This window comes from Solea senegalensis, linkage group LG17, assembly GCF_019176455.1.
Source record: "Solea senegalensis isolate Sse05_10M linkage group LG17, IFAPA_SoseM_1, whole genome shotgun sequence".
Taxonomy (NCBI): Eukaryota; Metazoa; Chordata; class Actinopteri; order Pleuronectiformes; family Soleidae; genus Solea; species Solea senegalensis.
The window spans coordinates 2,883,733-2,899,452 of NC_058037.1; the positions used below are offsets into that span (position 1 = coordinate 2,883,733).

General features: G+C 36.9%; 2 protein-coding genes across 2 annotated transcripts; both read left to right on the forward strand.

Annotated features, from left to right (window-relative positions):
- The first annotated feature begins 1,866 nt into the window (after positions 1-1,866).
- Positions 1,867-15,432, forward strand: LOC122784435 (trace amine-associated receptor 1-like). Its single transcript, XM_044049711.1, has 2 exons — positions 1,867-2,264; positions 14,383-15,432. Exons 1-2 carry the CDS (start codon positions 1,959-1,961, stop codon positions 15,043-15,045), a joined length of 969 nt encoding a protein of 322 aa, XP_043905646.1. The 5' UTR covers positions 1,867-1,958; the 3' UTR covers positions 15,046-15,432.
- LOC122784439 (trace amine-associated receptor 4-like) lies at positions 6,875-12,046 on the forward strand. Its single transcript, XM_044049716.1, has 2 exons — positions 6,875-7,936; positions 11,811-12,046. The coding sequence occupies exons 1-2, from the start codon at positions 7,006-7,008 to the stop codon at positions 11,843-11,845; spliced, it is 966 nt and encodes a 321-aa protein (XP_043905651.1). The 5' UTR covers positions 6,875-7,005; the 3' UTR covers positions 11,846-12,046.
- Positions 15,433-15,720: the final 288 nt, after the last annotated feature.

Genomic DNA, 15,720 nt, shown 5'->3' on the forward strand with positions numbered 1-15,720 from the left:
TTCAGTGTATGTCTTTATTGCCCGTCAGCAGACTACTGTAAGTTAAATACAGGCAAACGCATTTCAATTTATGTTATTATTTCACTTTGCTGTGGGTACACACAGGCAAGGATTCAAACTGACTTGAAATGATTGAGTGCAGACTTGATATTGTCCTTACAGAGGTTTTAAACCAGACAGACTTGGTTATTTAGTTGGTGGTGTGAAGTATCATTTTAAATTAAATTTAAAGTGTAGGGATACTTGCAAAGTAGTAGATTTAGATACAGATTTGACTTTATTGAACCCTCACCAAAGACACTCACTTATTACAGCATCAAAAATGGTCAGTAAATATTTTAGAATATACACACACACACACACACACACAAAGACTAGCATTGTCCTTTCTTCATTTGGACAGCATAAACCATATTAACCATAACCTGTTCATGCCTTACCCTAACTTTAACCTAACCACAAACCACATCTCAGCCCGAAACTTCTGCCTCATTAGGACCAGGTTTTGGACTCCATGAGGACTACTGGTCCTGACAGGGTCAGTGTCTATGCAAGAAAAGGTCCTAAAGAGGTGAACAATGCAAGAACACATACACACTCACCATCCTCGATCAGTAGATAGATACAATAATTTCTTATATGGTTATTATCAGTTTTTCACATGAGCGTGTTACACTGATGGTTGTCTACAATAACAGGTATTCCTGAAATGCTATCCACTTTTTAACAGACTATTATGCTTGTTATTAACAGTTTGGGAATGTAGCATTAGAAATAAGATAAATTCACCTGCATTTAACAAAATTATTACCATATTGCCACTGTGCTGTCATGTAAAATGTTATTCAAATCTCTATTTTCTAAAAATACAGTCATCAGAGCAATTTTACACATACTGCCTCTGCTCGAATCTAAGTCAAAGCGATGAATCACAAGTGGGATTCACTAACAATAGGGACAGGGATTTTGAATGAAAACAGACTCATATTTAAAAGTGAATGAATTCGTTTTTGATGACTTGATGAAACAATTCAATAACGATGACTAAAAAAACAACATGTTGGTGTGGCTGCGAGTGAGCTCAAGCTATAAGAAAGCAATGCTTTAAGATTTGGCGATCCTTTTCCAAGATGGGATGTCACTATCAAAGAGTGAAGTAGTCACCCTAAGGCCCTTGTGGTTTTTCTTATGCTATGTTGGAATTTCAGCAGGTCATCTTGACCATGTTAATGTGCCTTAACTCATTGGCTGCCAGTGACTGCCATGGACTTCAATTCGGCCACTGCTCTGAAAATGGCTGGCAGCCAATATAATGAACTGAGATGTCATGAAATTGGCCAATAAGATACAATATGTCCATGAACAAACAGTTGAACAGATGTAGTAAAAGTAAAATGAAGTAACATCTTTGGAAGAGAAATTGTTAGGTAGTAAGCAACTGGTCGCCCGAGGGCCAAAACTCAGCATTAATAATGATGAGAGCAAAAGTCAGTCAGTTTTAAATTGTTTGCTTTTCTTCACAAAAATTACTATCATGCTGAAGAGCAGTTTTAAGACATTAGTAACATTCTGTGGCAAATCCAAATGACTATTTTTAAACCAACACATCTCTTAAATTTGCCATTTTTGTACAATAGTTTAGATGAGAAGAAAAAAGGTTTGTAGAAGATATTATGTTTTGGCATCATATTCATTAGCAAAAATTGCCATCACCTGATGTACAGCCTCTCAGTTAAATTTATGACTAAATACTAAATATTCAGTATGTTCAACAACTTTCTTGATTGAATATGCTAATGTGCTTCAAGATTGTTTATAATGCAGAAAGATTGGGGACACCTTTTACTGCAGATCCTTAAACAGGAGTATGACCATCAAGTGAAGCATTGCTGCTACTGCATGACTATGTGGCTTATACGTCTCATCTGTCTCTCATAGGTATTAATGATCATTTAAGCATGGAATCTTCTGTTGTTGTTGCAGACCAGCTTCTTTTTAATGAATCTGCAAATGTGCCTGACATAACGGCAGTGACTATTTCATATCTATTGTGTATATTTGGTGGCTCTTTGTCAGTTCTCATAATATGCGGAAACCTTCTTGTCATAATCTCCATTGTTTACTTCAAACAGCTCCACACTCCTACAAACTTCCTGATGCTCTCTCTGGCTGTGGCTGACCTGCTAGTTGGACTTTTAGTTGTGCCTTTCAGTGTTGTGCTCTTTGTCAGCTCATATCAGCATCTGCATGGTTTACTTTGTAAGGTACGAGGCAGTTTAGATGCGTTCCTGTGTGATTCTTCCATTATGAACTTGTGCTTCATTTCTGTTGACAGATATTACGCAGTGTGTCAGCCTCTGAGATACAGAACTAAAATAAATGTCCGTGTTGCTGGGATCATGATTCTGGTGTCCTGGACTATTGCCACTCTAAATGGAGTAATTTTCACATTAAAGGCCCCCGACAAAGGTAAAAAACCCCAAATATGTGCTTCATTTCAAGTTAAAACACAGGGTACAGTTGTTACATCCATTGTTTTTGCATTTGGCATCCCAGGTGTAATAATATCTGCTATCTACTTAAAGATTTTGATGGTGGCACAGAAACAGGCACACAGCATCCAGAGCATGGCAAAATCTGGTACAACTGTCAGTAAAGTAGAGAGAAAGGCGACTAAAACTCTGGCTATTGTGGTGGGGGTTTTTCTTATGAGTTGGACGCCTTACTTCCTGTCCATCAGCTTTCATCCTGTGAGCAATTACAAAATACCACTATTTGTACTTCAGTCATTTAAGTGGCTTGGATGGTCAAATTCAATGTTTAATCCATTTATTTATGCTTTCTTTTACAGCTGGTTTCGATCAGCTTTTAGGATGATCATTACAGGGAAAATATTTACAGATGATGTTTCAAATAATAAACTCTTTTGACATTTGAAGCGTAGTCAGGTCTCACACTAAAGATGAATACATGTCTTACATCTCTGCATTTATCTGATATATGTTTGGTACACATTGTGTCCGTCTGTCTTTGCAATGCAATGCATAGAAAACATTCTGGCGAGTACATAAAATGTAATCGTCTTCAACACTTTAATGTATAATGCTTCTCTTTTACTGTATATTTTGTTACTGCCATTCTGCACACACTGCATGTTGTGAACTGAATACAGGCAGACATGATTAAAATGTGGTCGTCAATGTTCCTACTGGTAGTTGTCCATGACCTTTTGTTGAATGGTCCTATAGTAACACACAAGCAATGCTAAAGACTAACTTAAAATGAATTAATGACTATAAAAGTTATATGCTTTTTAAACCAGTGCATTGACTACTTAGTTTATCAATAATAATAACAATAATAATAATAATATTTATGAATGGGATATATTTAGTAAAAAGTATATAATCCCCTCAAGGTTTCCTTATCTAAAGTGAAAGTATATTAGTGCAATTTTTGTGTAAGACTTGTGAAAAGTATTAGAAGAGTTGCATACATTTTAATACTGTTAGTGATATAGTTAAGTGAGTAATTTTGAATTAAGCCAGTCCATCATTTGAGGTTAAATTAATTTGTTTTTGAGACCTTAATGAGTCACTGAAATAATGTTAACTAATGTGATTAATGTGTGAGTGGGCTTTAGATAATTAAAGGCAGTCTGTTTTAATTTTCAGTAAGGGTCCTGGTAGATGGGATGTAAAGAGGAAACAATAAAAGGTACCATCTTAAGGCCTTTGGGCTTTCTGTATGTTGCCCTTGTAATTGCACAAATGTTAAACACAACATAGTAGGATTGTCATGAATATTGAAGATCCTTATGGTCTTTACCATAAAACCACTTAGAATTATTAAGATTTGACACAAAGTCATCATCATCATCTACTGCTTTATCCTCCACCAGAGGGTCGCAGGGGGTGCTGTGTCAATCTCAGCTACATCGAATTATTAAGATTTGACACAAAGTAAACACAAAATATGTAACCTTTTTGCATTCAGATATGTGACCAGCCATGGCACAACCCTCTCATGGTCTAGCCGTCAGTGAAACCACACCTCTCTGTATGCGCTACTTCTCATCACAGAAGCTGGAGCACAGATACTATTTTGTGAGCTACACTGCTACACAGAACAATACATAACAAATGGATACAATAACCTCTTAACATTTGAAATGAAATAACTTGAAAAATATATAGGAAGGGGGTGGCTTATTCTGTTATCATTTCTTGTCTTTACACTAGTATAGTCATATTTCCATCATCTGTTTTTGTTGTTGTTGTTGTTGTTGTTACTTCTTCATCCTTGCATAGTCAATTTTAGTCAATAGGCTTCTTTTAGTTGTAATATACATACATATATATGTATATACATGTATACATATATATATATATATATATATATATATATATATATATATATATATATATATATATATATATATACACACATATATATATACACACACATATGTATACACACACATACATGTATAATTTTTAGATTTTATATCCTGGCCAGGTATACATGAATCGTTGCATTTGTCTGTTTCAAAGATATCGGCCCCCTACCCCCGTCCTGCAGGCCTCAGAATCTGCCACCTACACCTACAACAATAAAGTTTGTCTAAGTTTTAAGAGTTAGAAGGATCAAAGATAGATACATATTTCTAAAATAAAATGAAATACATTTAAGTGGCTCTGTGTTGGTGTGGATGGTTCAGTCTGTTACTGAATGAGCTAAATGATGATGATATGCTCAGAGAGTTGCTAAATCATTAGCATCACAGCCAATACATTGTACACAAAGCTGTGTCATTCACACATTATTCAAGCAAATCAGGTTGGTTTGTTATTCATATTAATAGCAGATGCTCAAATTATCCCATTACAGCTTATAATACGATCATCTGATCGAACACAATTTTCGATGTGCGTAACATTTGCTTTTTAAAAACAACAACACTGAGCTAGCCAGAGCTGGTCCGAGACATAAGCAAACAAAGCTGCTGCTTGGGGGCCCCCAGTAAATATTTTATAATTTGAAAGAAATTTAGATATCTTTATATACGTGTATTTTGTATACATGTGATTTTACTTATTATATTACGAAAAAAATGTATAGTTTATGCAATTTATTGAGGTATATTTCAAATGGTGGGGCCCCCCCTCCAAATCAAATTCAGCTTTGGATCCCACAAATGTTTGGGCCTGCCCTGGAGCAAGTAAATAACAATGTAGCCACATAATGTTCTGAAACGCAGAGTGGATTATTAAAAGACAGTGTCCAGCATGAAAAAAACCCTGTATGTGACTTTGTCGTAGATTAACAACCTTAATGAAAACTCACCCCATAAGAAGATAGAAGGTCAATAACAGGTTTTTCTTCTTATCGCTGGTGTCGTCATCGCAGAAGTAACTACTGCGTCTGTTCGCCGTATTCTCGTGTCCTGCCACTCCAGCTAAATAATCCACCCGTCTGTTTATAAACAAACGGAAAGTTTAGAAAGTTTGCAACGATGAAGTCCAACTCCAAATGCTAACGCGTTAGCATAAAGTCCGCTAGCTTAAATGCTAGCCCTTAAATGCTAACTTCTGCTATGCTAGTCCGCTCGCATAGCAGAAGTGAGATCGGCGTCGGCATGACCGTTTAGACGTACAGCCACGACTTAGTTCTTCTGTTTTTCCTTCCATCCACAAAGCTTCTTGAGGCACAGTAGCAATGAGGAGCAACAGCCTTGCAGCAGCGGCTGAATATTAAGTAGCCATGTGTTTCCTCCGTGAGGAGCAGCTGATTGGCCAAAAAAACAACAAAATCACTCGAACGCGATATCGCCTATCTAGGAATCGACTCACAGCAATCAAGTAGCTTCTTCGAAACTTCAACTTCCATAATAACAACCCGAAAATACCTAATTTTGTGAAGAAAAAAAATTCTTTGTTTACTCAGTTCGGGACTTGTTACTTCTTTAGAACACATAATATACTCTTAGTTTTGTCCATTTTAAATATATTATATGTAAACTGGACAAGTTTGTCTCATGCGCCTCTACCTGGTCCTCTGTGGGGTGGATGCAAGGCTATCCCCGGGATCAGTGGTGCCCTGTACAACTGCTGGATGCTCTGCACATCTGGCTCATTGGAAACATTGGAAAACAAAAAAAAGGGGAAGAAAAATCACATGCAGTGTACTATGATTTTTATTTTGGGCCCATTTCTCTTTACTTAACACAGGATGGGGGACAATAGAACAATGACTGAATAATAAATATTCAGCATATTGACATACTTTATACCCACCTCTCTTTTTTTATTTAAAGTTGTGTATTGTTTTTCCATTATTACAATAGAAAACAAACAAACAAAAACAAGAAATAAACAAAAAGAAAAAGACACAGGCAGGTAGGCATGTGATTCAATAAATAACAACATACATTTGGACGTGAAGGGCAATCCACTATTCAAGGTAGAGTGCAAGGCCTTAATGTAATACATATAAATGCAATACAATATCAAGAACCTCTAGGAACTCGGTCTAGCTGTTCTCTCTTGACATATATTTGTCAAAACTGTCCCACTGTTCATTTGTCATGTCATTTCCACTGTTCAACCTCCGCAAAATATACGCACATGCTGCAGTTTCCATCATCTGAGTTCTCCACATATTCAGCATGGGCACTTGAGGCGCCATCCAACATCTTAGAATTGTCCGTGCACACGTCATGAAACCAGTTATAACATTTCCAAAAACATGTTTATTTAAGTGTCTCCAAGGAGACATAGTCTTTGTGATCTCGGAATTTTACACACACCTTTCTTGACTTGAACATGCTAATGCGGTGGACATTATTTATAATCCTGACATTGACAATGACGGACAAATGCGCAAACCAGGATTAGGAGCAAGGCATGAAACATACAGAGAATTTGTTGCTGCTGCTGCATGACTGCATGGATTATATATCTATAATGTTTGGTAGGTTATTTAAGTAATACTGATCATTTAAGCATGGATTCTCCAGATGTTGTTGCAGACCAGCCTCTTTTTAATGAATCAGCAAATGTGCCTGACGTAACAGCAGTTACTATTTCATATCTCATATGCATTTTCGGTGGCTTTTTGTCAGTTCTAATATTGTTTGGAAACCTACTTGTAATAATTTCTATTGCTTACTTCAAACAGCTCCACACGCCCACAAACTTGCTGATGCTCTCTCTGGCTGTGGCTGACCTGCTTGTTGGACTTTTAGTTTTGCCTTTCAGTGTCATGCTCTTTGTGAGGTCGTATTGGCATCTTCATGATTTACTTTGTAAGGTACGCGGCAGTTTAGATGCGCTACTGTGCAGTTCTTCCATTTGGAGCTTGTGCTGCATTTCTGTTGACAGATATTACGCAGTGTGTCAGCCTCTGAGATACAGAACTAAAATAAATGTCCGTGTCGTTTGGATCATGATTCTGGTGTCCTGGACTATTGGCACTCTAAATGGAATTATGCTCTCATTAAAGGACAAAGGACAAAAAAGCAACACATGCGCTTCAATTCAAGTTCAAACACAGAAGACAATAGTTTTGTCAGTTGTTTTTGCCTTTGGCATCCCAGCTGTAATAATATCTTCAATCTACATAAAGATTTTGACGGTGGCACAGAAACAGGCACGCAGCATCATGAACAATGCAAAATCTTGTGCAAATGTGAGTAAAATGGAGAGAAAGGCGACTAAAACTCTGGCTATTGTGGTTGGGGTTTTTCTCATGAGTTGGACGCCTTACTTTCTGTGCATCAGCTTTCATCCTTTGAGTAATTATACAATACCAGTTCATGTTCTTCAATCATTTAAATGGCTTGGATGGTCAAATTCAATGTTCAATCCGTTTATTTATGCTTTCTTTTACAGCTGGTTTCGATCAGCTTTTAGGATGATCATTACAGGGAAAATATTTAAAGATGATTTTTCTAATTCTAAACTCTTTTGATTCATTATTTGATTCACTGACTGTTGACTTCATTGTAATCAGGTTTGGCTGAGGATGAATACATTATATCTTATATCTCTGTATTCTTGGTACACATTGTGTCTGTGTTATACAATGGCAATCTGTTTTTGCAATTCATTGTATAGAAAACATCTTGACAAGTGCATAATATGTAATGGGACAATTTTACATATTAATGCCTCTATAAACCTAATGTTTATCTATTTAAATGCTGTCGTTCTGCAAACTGTATTTTATAGTCTGAATGATAGACTGTCATTGTCAATGTTACTAATGGTAGTTGTCCATGATCTTTTCTCAGGAGGTTCCTGCATGGAGTAACACGCAAGCAAAGCTTCAAAATTACACAAAATAAATTAATGAATATAAAAGTTATATTTTTGTTAGTTGTTGAAACCGGTGCCTTGACTTTTTATTTTTTCCCATTTATTTAGAAAATGATAATATTTATAAACAGGGGATATTTACAACATGTTGAGTGAGACTTTTACCCCAAAAGATTTCCTTATCTCAAGTGAAAGTTCATTATTGCACTTTTAGCTTACCCTCATGAGCAGTTACAAATGTGTTCAGACTTATGAAACACAGTGCACTAGAATATTTTTTGTAAATGTCGTGTCTGCAGTTTATTATTTGATGGATAGCCACCACTGTTGGAATTACAGCATGACATTTGGGGGAAAACCTTTTTTCAGGTGGCATGTGTGGCAGCGTGGAGTACAATGGAAAAAAAAAACAATAAAGTGTGAGTCTCTCCCACACACATCACATCACTTTCCTGTCAGTCCCTCACTGTCTTACAACCATGACAAGCAGGCACCTGTGTGTCCGTTAGTGTGACCTATACATAACAAACAATGCTGTCCAACTCGATGAATAGAGGTTAAAAACATAACAGGTGATTTGAGCAGGAAAACCATTAGGTTTATTAGTGCACACATAGACAAATGTTCTGAAATTGGTATGTAATGAGTGAATAAACACATAGATATGTTTTACTATAATTAGGTTATTTATAGTATTTTGGGAACCTGATTTTACAGAAAATCAAAGTCTATAACCTGTGACAGAAAAATGCGTGATGTTTCAGAGCTCCCCCTCAGTGTCTCAAAGTAGACTTTTAGGGGAGCTTGTGCCTTATTCAGGAGAGCTGAGCACCCCTTCATTCTTGGTTGTACAATGAATGGCTGGGAATGGGAGAGGGAAAAACCTCCTGCAAGTGCAGATGGAGCCGGTGGATACAAATCTTGGGTGTCACAGGATATTAATGGTTGCGAGAAACTATGTGATGTGATCGTTTGCTGCTGTAGCCCAATGTTCTTCAACATGTGTGCTCAGAGATGGTCTGCCTTGGTTGTAACGAGTGGGTTTTTTTTGAGTTACTAAAGCGTAGCTACACCCCGTCATCTTAAGCAAACTCCGCCCATTGTTTGATTTTCAAATATGCCAAGAAGTGGGCAGGATGTGGAGAAGGAGGTGTCAGGGAGCATAGCAGAGGACGTGGTCGTCGCGAAACATGGCATATCCCTGTAGCATGTCATTCATAGCCATTTTGAGTGTAACAGCATTCTTTCCTATACAATTAGCTATGATTGACACCTCCAGTCACATCAGCGCTGATATTTTTGCAACTCAAAGGTTATTTGATGTCGAGGACTTTTCTCACCCCAAGTGTCCTACCATCCAATGGCTGCCACTGAGCCGTTCCAGTTTGAACTCCATTCGCTCTCTACTTTCCAAAATGCCCTTTATCCACTCTCTTTGCTTCTCTCCTTGAGTTTAAATGAGCAGGATTTTTACATTTTGATATTATGGAAGGGTGGGGGATTGGCCACAAGAGGATGGTTACAGACAAAAGAGAAGGCTATGCTAACTGATTGTAAAATTCAAATGCAATATCTGGTCTTTCGCCAGAAAAACAGTAGATACACATTTCTACAACTGAAAAACTTGATTCAAGGGTTTAGTTATGCTTTAAATAAGCCTTCTTCTCCATTCTGATGCTTGGTTGGAATTTTAGCAGGTCGACTTGACCATGTTTACGTGCATGAATGAATTGAGTTGCTGCCATGAAATTGGCCACTTTTACTAGGGCTAAACTAATCTATCAACTATTTTGATAATCGATTATTCGCTTTGAATGCTTTGAAAGGAAGTAAAACCAGTTTCTGGGATTTTCAGTTATTGTCTAGTTTCTTTGCTCCATATAACAAAGAAATCATTAAAACTGAATCATCTTCGTTTGTGCACAAAACAAGACATTTGAGAACATCGTCATTTCCAGGTTTGACAAATATGAATCAATATTTTTCATTTTACGGACCTAGCGATTACTCGATTAATCGAGAAAATAATCGGCAGATTAATCGATTATGAAAATAATCGTTAGTTGCAGCCCTAATATTAACATTGACAAATAGTTGAACACATGTACATATTAAAGTGTAAGGAAGTAAGAGGAATTGTTTAAAATGAAAGACAACGCAGTGAAAAAATTGGGAAAAAAAATACATGAAAAAAAAATTACATTTAGTGCAGTTTGATTTTCATTTCGGGCCCATATCCCTTTACTTAACACAGTGTGGGGCGATGACCTAAAATCTATGACTAAGAACAATGACTGAATACTTAATATTCAGCATATTCAACTACTTTAAACACACCTTCCTTGACTTGAATATGCTAATGTGCATTATTTATAATCCTGACATTCCACTCACCAGCAGAGAGATTAAAGACAACTTTCACAACAGATGCAGAAACCAGGATTAATAGAATGGCATGAAACATACAGAGAACTTGTTGCTTCTACTGCATGACTATGTTGCTTTACGTGTAGCTGTCTTAATGTTTGGTAGGCCATTAAAGTATTAATAATAATTTAAGCATGGATTCTCCAGATGTTGTTGAAGACCAGCTTCTTTTTAATGAATCAGCAAATGTACCTGACATAACTGCAGTGACTATTTCATATCTCTTATGCATTTTTGGTGGCATTTTGTCAGTTCTCATAATGTTTGGAAACCTACTTGTAATAATCTCTATTGCTTACTTCAAACAGCTCCACACTCCTACAAACTTCCTGATGCTCTCTCTGGCTGTGGCTGACCTGCTAGTTGGACTTTTAGTTGTGCCTTTCAGTGTCATGCTCTTTGTGAGGTCGTATTGGCATCTTCATGATTTACTTTGTAAGGTACGCGGCAGTTTAGATGCATTACTGTGCAGTTCTTCTATTTGGAACTTGTGCTTCATTTCTGTTGACAGATATTACGCAGTGTGTCAGCCTCTGAGATACAGAACTAAAATAAATGTCCGTGTCGTTTGGATCATGATTCTGGTGTCCTGGACTATTGGCACTCTAAATGGAATTATTCTCTCATTAAAGGACAAAGGACAAAAAAACAACACATGCGCTTCAATTCAAGTTCAAACACAGAAGACAATAGTTCTGTCTGCTGTTTTTGCATTTGGCATCCCAGCTGTAATAATATCTTCCATCTACCTTAAGATTTTGATGGTAGCACATAAACAGGCACGCAGCATCCTAAGCATGGATAAATCTGGTGCAAATGTGAGTAAAATGGAGAGAAAGGCGACTAAAACTCTGGCTATTGTGGTGGGGGTTTTTCTCATGAGTTGGACGCCTTACTTTCTGTCCATCAGTCTTCATCCTGTAACTAATTATACAATACCAGTTCATGTTCTTCAATCATTTAAGTGGCTTGGATGGTCAAATTCAATGTTCAATCCATTTATTTATGCTTTCTTTTACAGCTGGTTTCGATCAGCTTTTAGGATGATCATTACAGGGAAAATATTTACAGGTGATTTTTCTAATTCTAAACTCTTTTGATTCACTGACTGTTCTAGCACTAAGATTGAATACATTATATCTCACATCTCTGTATTCATTTCGTGTATTCATGTCACATTGTATCTGTTTTTGCAATGCAGTGTATAGAAAACACACCGACAAGTGCATAATATGTAATGGGATATATACGTCTTTAAAACATTCGATAAAAAAATCTATAAAGCTTATATTTATCTCTTTTACTGTGTACGTTGTTATTTTGCACACACTGCATTTTGTAAACGATAATAGACTGTCAGTGTCACTGTCAATGTTACTAATGGTAGTTGTGCATGATCTTACCTCAGGAGGGTCCTGCATGCAGTAACATGCAAGCAAAGCTTAACAAATACACGACATGAATTAATGAATATAAAAGATATATTTTTCTTTGTTGTTGAAACCGGTGCATTGTCTTTTTATTTTCTCTTTTATTTATTTAGAAATGTAGCATGGTAATATTTATGAATAGGGGATATTTACAAAATGTTGAGTAAGACTTTTACCAGCAGGTATAATATCCCCAAAAGATTTCCTTATCTTAAGTGAAAGTTCAATATTGCACTTTTAGCTTACCCTCATGAGCATTTACAAATGTGTTCAGACTTATGAAACACAGTGCCAATATTAACCAATATTTTTTTTAAATATCGTGTCTGCAGTTTATTATTTGATGGATAGCCACCACTGTTTGAATTACACCGTGACATTTGGGGGAGCTCTATTTTCAGGTGGTATGCACGCACACATGGAAGTGTGTGGCAGCGTGGTCATTTGCAGAGTACAATGGAAAAAAAAATAAAAAAACAATAATGTGTGAGTCTCTCCCACACACATCACATCACTTTCCTGTCAGTCCCTCACTGTCTTACAACCACGACAAGCAAGCAGGCACCTGTGTGTCCGTTAGTGTGACCTATACACAACAAGCAATGCTGTCCAACTCAGTGAATAGAAGTTCAAGAGGGAACGTAACTTTAGGTGATTTGAGTGCAGTGCCACCATGCATTGGTGGCAACAGCAGGGATATCAATAGGTTTATTAGTGGACACATAGACCAGACACTCTATTTCCAGCTGTCTCCTGGACTTACAGTATTTGGAATGGCACCATTCTCCTCTGTGCTACAATTCCAAAGCGATCAGCTCTGTAGCTGTAAATCAGCTTCTTCATTGGTGTTCGGCTCAATTACTCCAGCTGCATGCTGATGTCTGTGTTGACTGTTTCCATAGTTTCTTCCATAGAATTTTGGCCAGTTTATGGATGGCCTCCTGCCCTGGATCTTAGTCTCTGTTGCATGTTGTTGTGGGCTTGGCTCGTGGTGGTCTGCTGTGCTTGATTCCACCTCATAGATATAATTCTCCAAATTACCGAAGCTCAGACAAGCCACACTGCCGAAAACGTTGTCAGATGCACCGGCGACATACTCGGGTGTAGAACGTGGGTTGAGAGTCAGTGTTCTCCATCACCATGGACAACACGGCTAATTATATTAACAGCATCGAGAGGCACCTGCAGGCCGCCAGTGTCCCATACATGGCCCAGTGGACAGAACATATAACAACTACATAGTAATTAAAATGTATTAAAATTCTTGTAAAAAATGTGAATATAATTTAATATTAAAAATAATAAGGAATGGAATTTGAATGGAAAATTGACAGCCCTATTCTCCATTCTGATGCTTGGTTAGAATTTCAGCAGGTCATCTTGACCATGTTTAAATGTTTGAATGAATTGAGCTGCTGCCATGAAATTGGCCACTTAGATATTTATATTAACAAATAGTTGAACAGATGTACATAATAAAGTGTAATCTGTAAAAGTAAGAGGAATTAGTTAAAATGAGAGACAACACATTGGAAATATTTTAACTTTTTTTCAAAAAACGACATACAGTGTACTTAGGTTTTTATTTTGTGCCTGTATCCCTTTACTTAACACAGACAGTGTGTGTGTGGGGGGTGACCTCAAGTGTATGACTTTACACATACTTTTCTTGATTTGAATATGCTAATGTGATAGGACATTATTTATAATCCTGACATTCTGCTCACCAGCACAGAGATTAGAGACACCTTTCACGACAGATGCACAAACAAGGATTGAGAGAATGGCATGAAACATACAGAAAACTTGATGCTTCTACTGCATGACTATGTGGCTTTACGTGTATCTGTCTTAATGTTTGGTAGGTTATTGAGTTATTAAGTATTAATGATAATTTAAGCATGGATTCTTCAGCTGTTGTTGGAGATCTGCCTCTTTTTAATGAATCAGCAAATGTGCCTGACGTAACTGCAGTTACTATTTCGTATCTCTTATGTATTTTTGGTGGCATTTTGTCAATTCTCATAATGTTTGGAAACCTACTTGTAATAATCTCTATAGTTTACTTCAAACAGCTCCACACTCCTACAAACTTCCTGATGCTCTCTCTGGCTGTGGCTGACCTGCTAGTTGGACTTTTCATCTTGCCTTTCAGTGTCATGCTCTTTGTCAGCTCATATCAGCATCTGCATGGTTTACTTTGTAAGGTACGAGGCACTTTAGATGTAATACTGTGCAGTTCTTCCATTTGGAGCTTGTGCTGCATTTCTCTTGACAGATATTATGCAGTGTGTCAGCCTCTGAGATACAGAACTAAAATAACTGTCCGTGTCGTTTGGATCATGATTCTGGTGTCCTGGACTATTGCCGCTCTAAATGGAATTGTTTTCACTCTAAAGGCCCCGGACAAAGGACAGAAAAATAAGTGCGCTGCATTTCAAGCTAAAACACAGGGTACAGTAGTTGCATCGGTTCTGTTTACGTTTGGCTTCCCAGCTGTAACAATGTTTTCAATCTACCTTAAGATTTTGATGGTGGCACATAAACAGGCACGCAGCATCCTAAGCATGGATAAATCTGCTGCAGCTGTCAGTAAAGTGGAGAGAAAGGCGACTAAAACTCTGGCTATTGTGGTGGGGGTTTTTCTCATGAGTTGGACGCCTTACTTTCTGTCCATCAGCCTTCATCCTGTGACTAATTATACAATACCACTTCATGTACTTCAGTCATTTAAGTGGCTTGGATGGTCAAATTCAATGTTCAATCCATTTGTTTATGCTTTCTTTTACAGCTGGTTTCGATCAGCTTTTAAGATGATCATTACAGGGAAAATATTTACAGATGATTTTTCTAATTCTAAACTCTTTTGATTCACTGACATGAGTAAACAGATCTTGCATTATGAATGATTACATTTTATCTCACTTCTCTGTATTCATTTTATATATTTATATACATATTTTACATTGTGCTATGCAAATTGTCTGTTTTTGCAATGCAGAAAACACCTTGACAAGTACATAATATGTAATGGGATATATGTCTTTAAAACATTCTATACAAAAATCTATAAACCAAATATTTATTTATGTTACTGTGTATTTTTCTGCACACACTGCATTTTGTAAACTGAATAATAGATTTTCACTGTCAATGTTACTACCGGTAGTTGTCCATGATCTTTTCTCAGGAGGGTTCTGCATGGCGCTACATGCAAGCCAAGCTTCAAACAAAATGAATAAATGAATATAAAATTATATTTTTGTTAGTTGTTGAAACCTGTGCCTTGATGTTTTATTTTCTCATTTATTTACAAATTTATCATGAATATTATCATATTTATGAATAGGGGATATTTAAAAACATGTTGAGTAAGACTTTTACTAGGAGGTATAATATCCCCAAAAGATTTTGTTATCTCAAGTGAAAGTTCATTAGTGCACATTTAGCTTACATTTGAATTACACCGTGCCATTGTGGGGAGCTCTATTTTCTGGTGGCACGGCTACTAAACATATCACATGCAGGCACAAACGGAAGTGTGT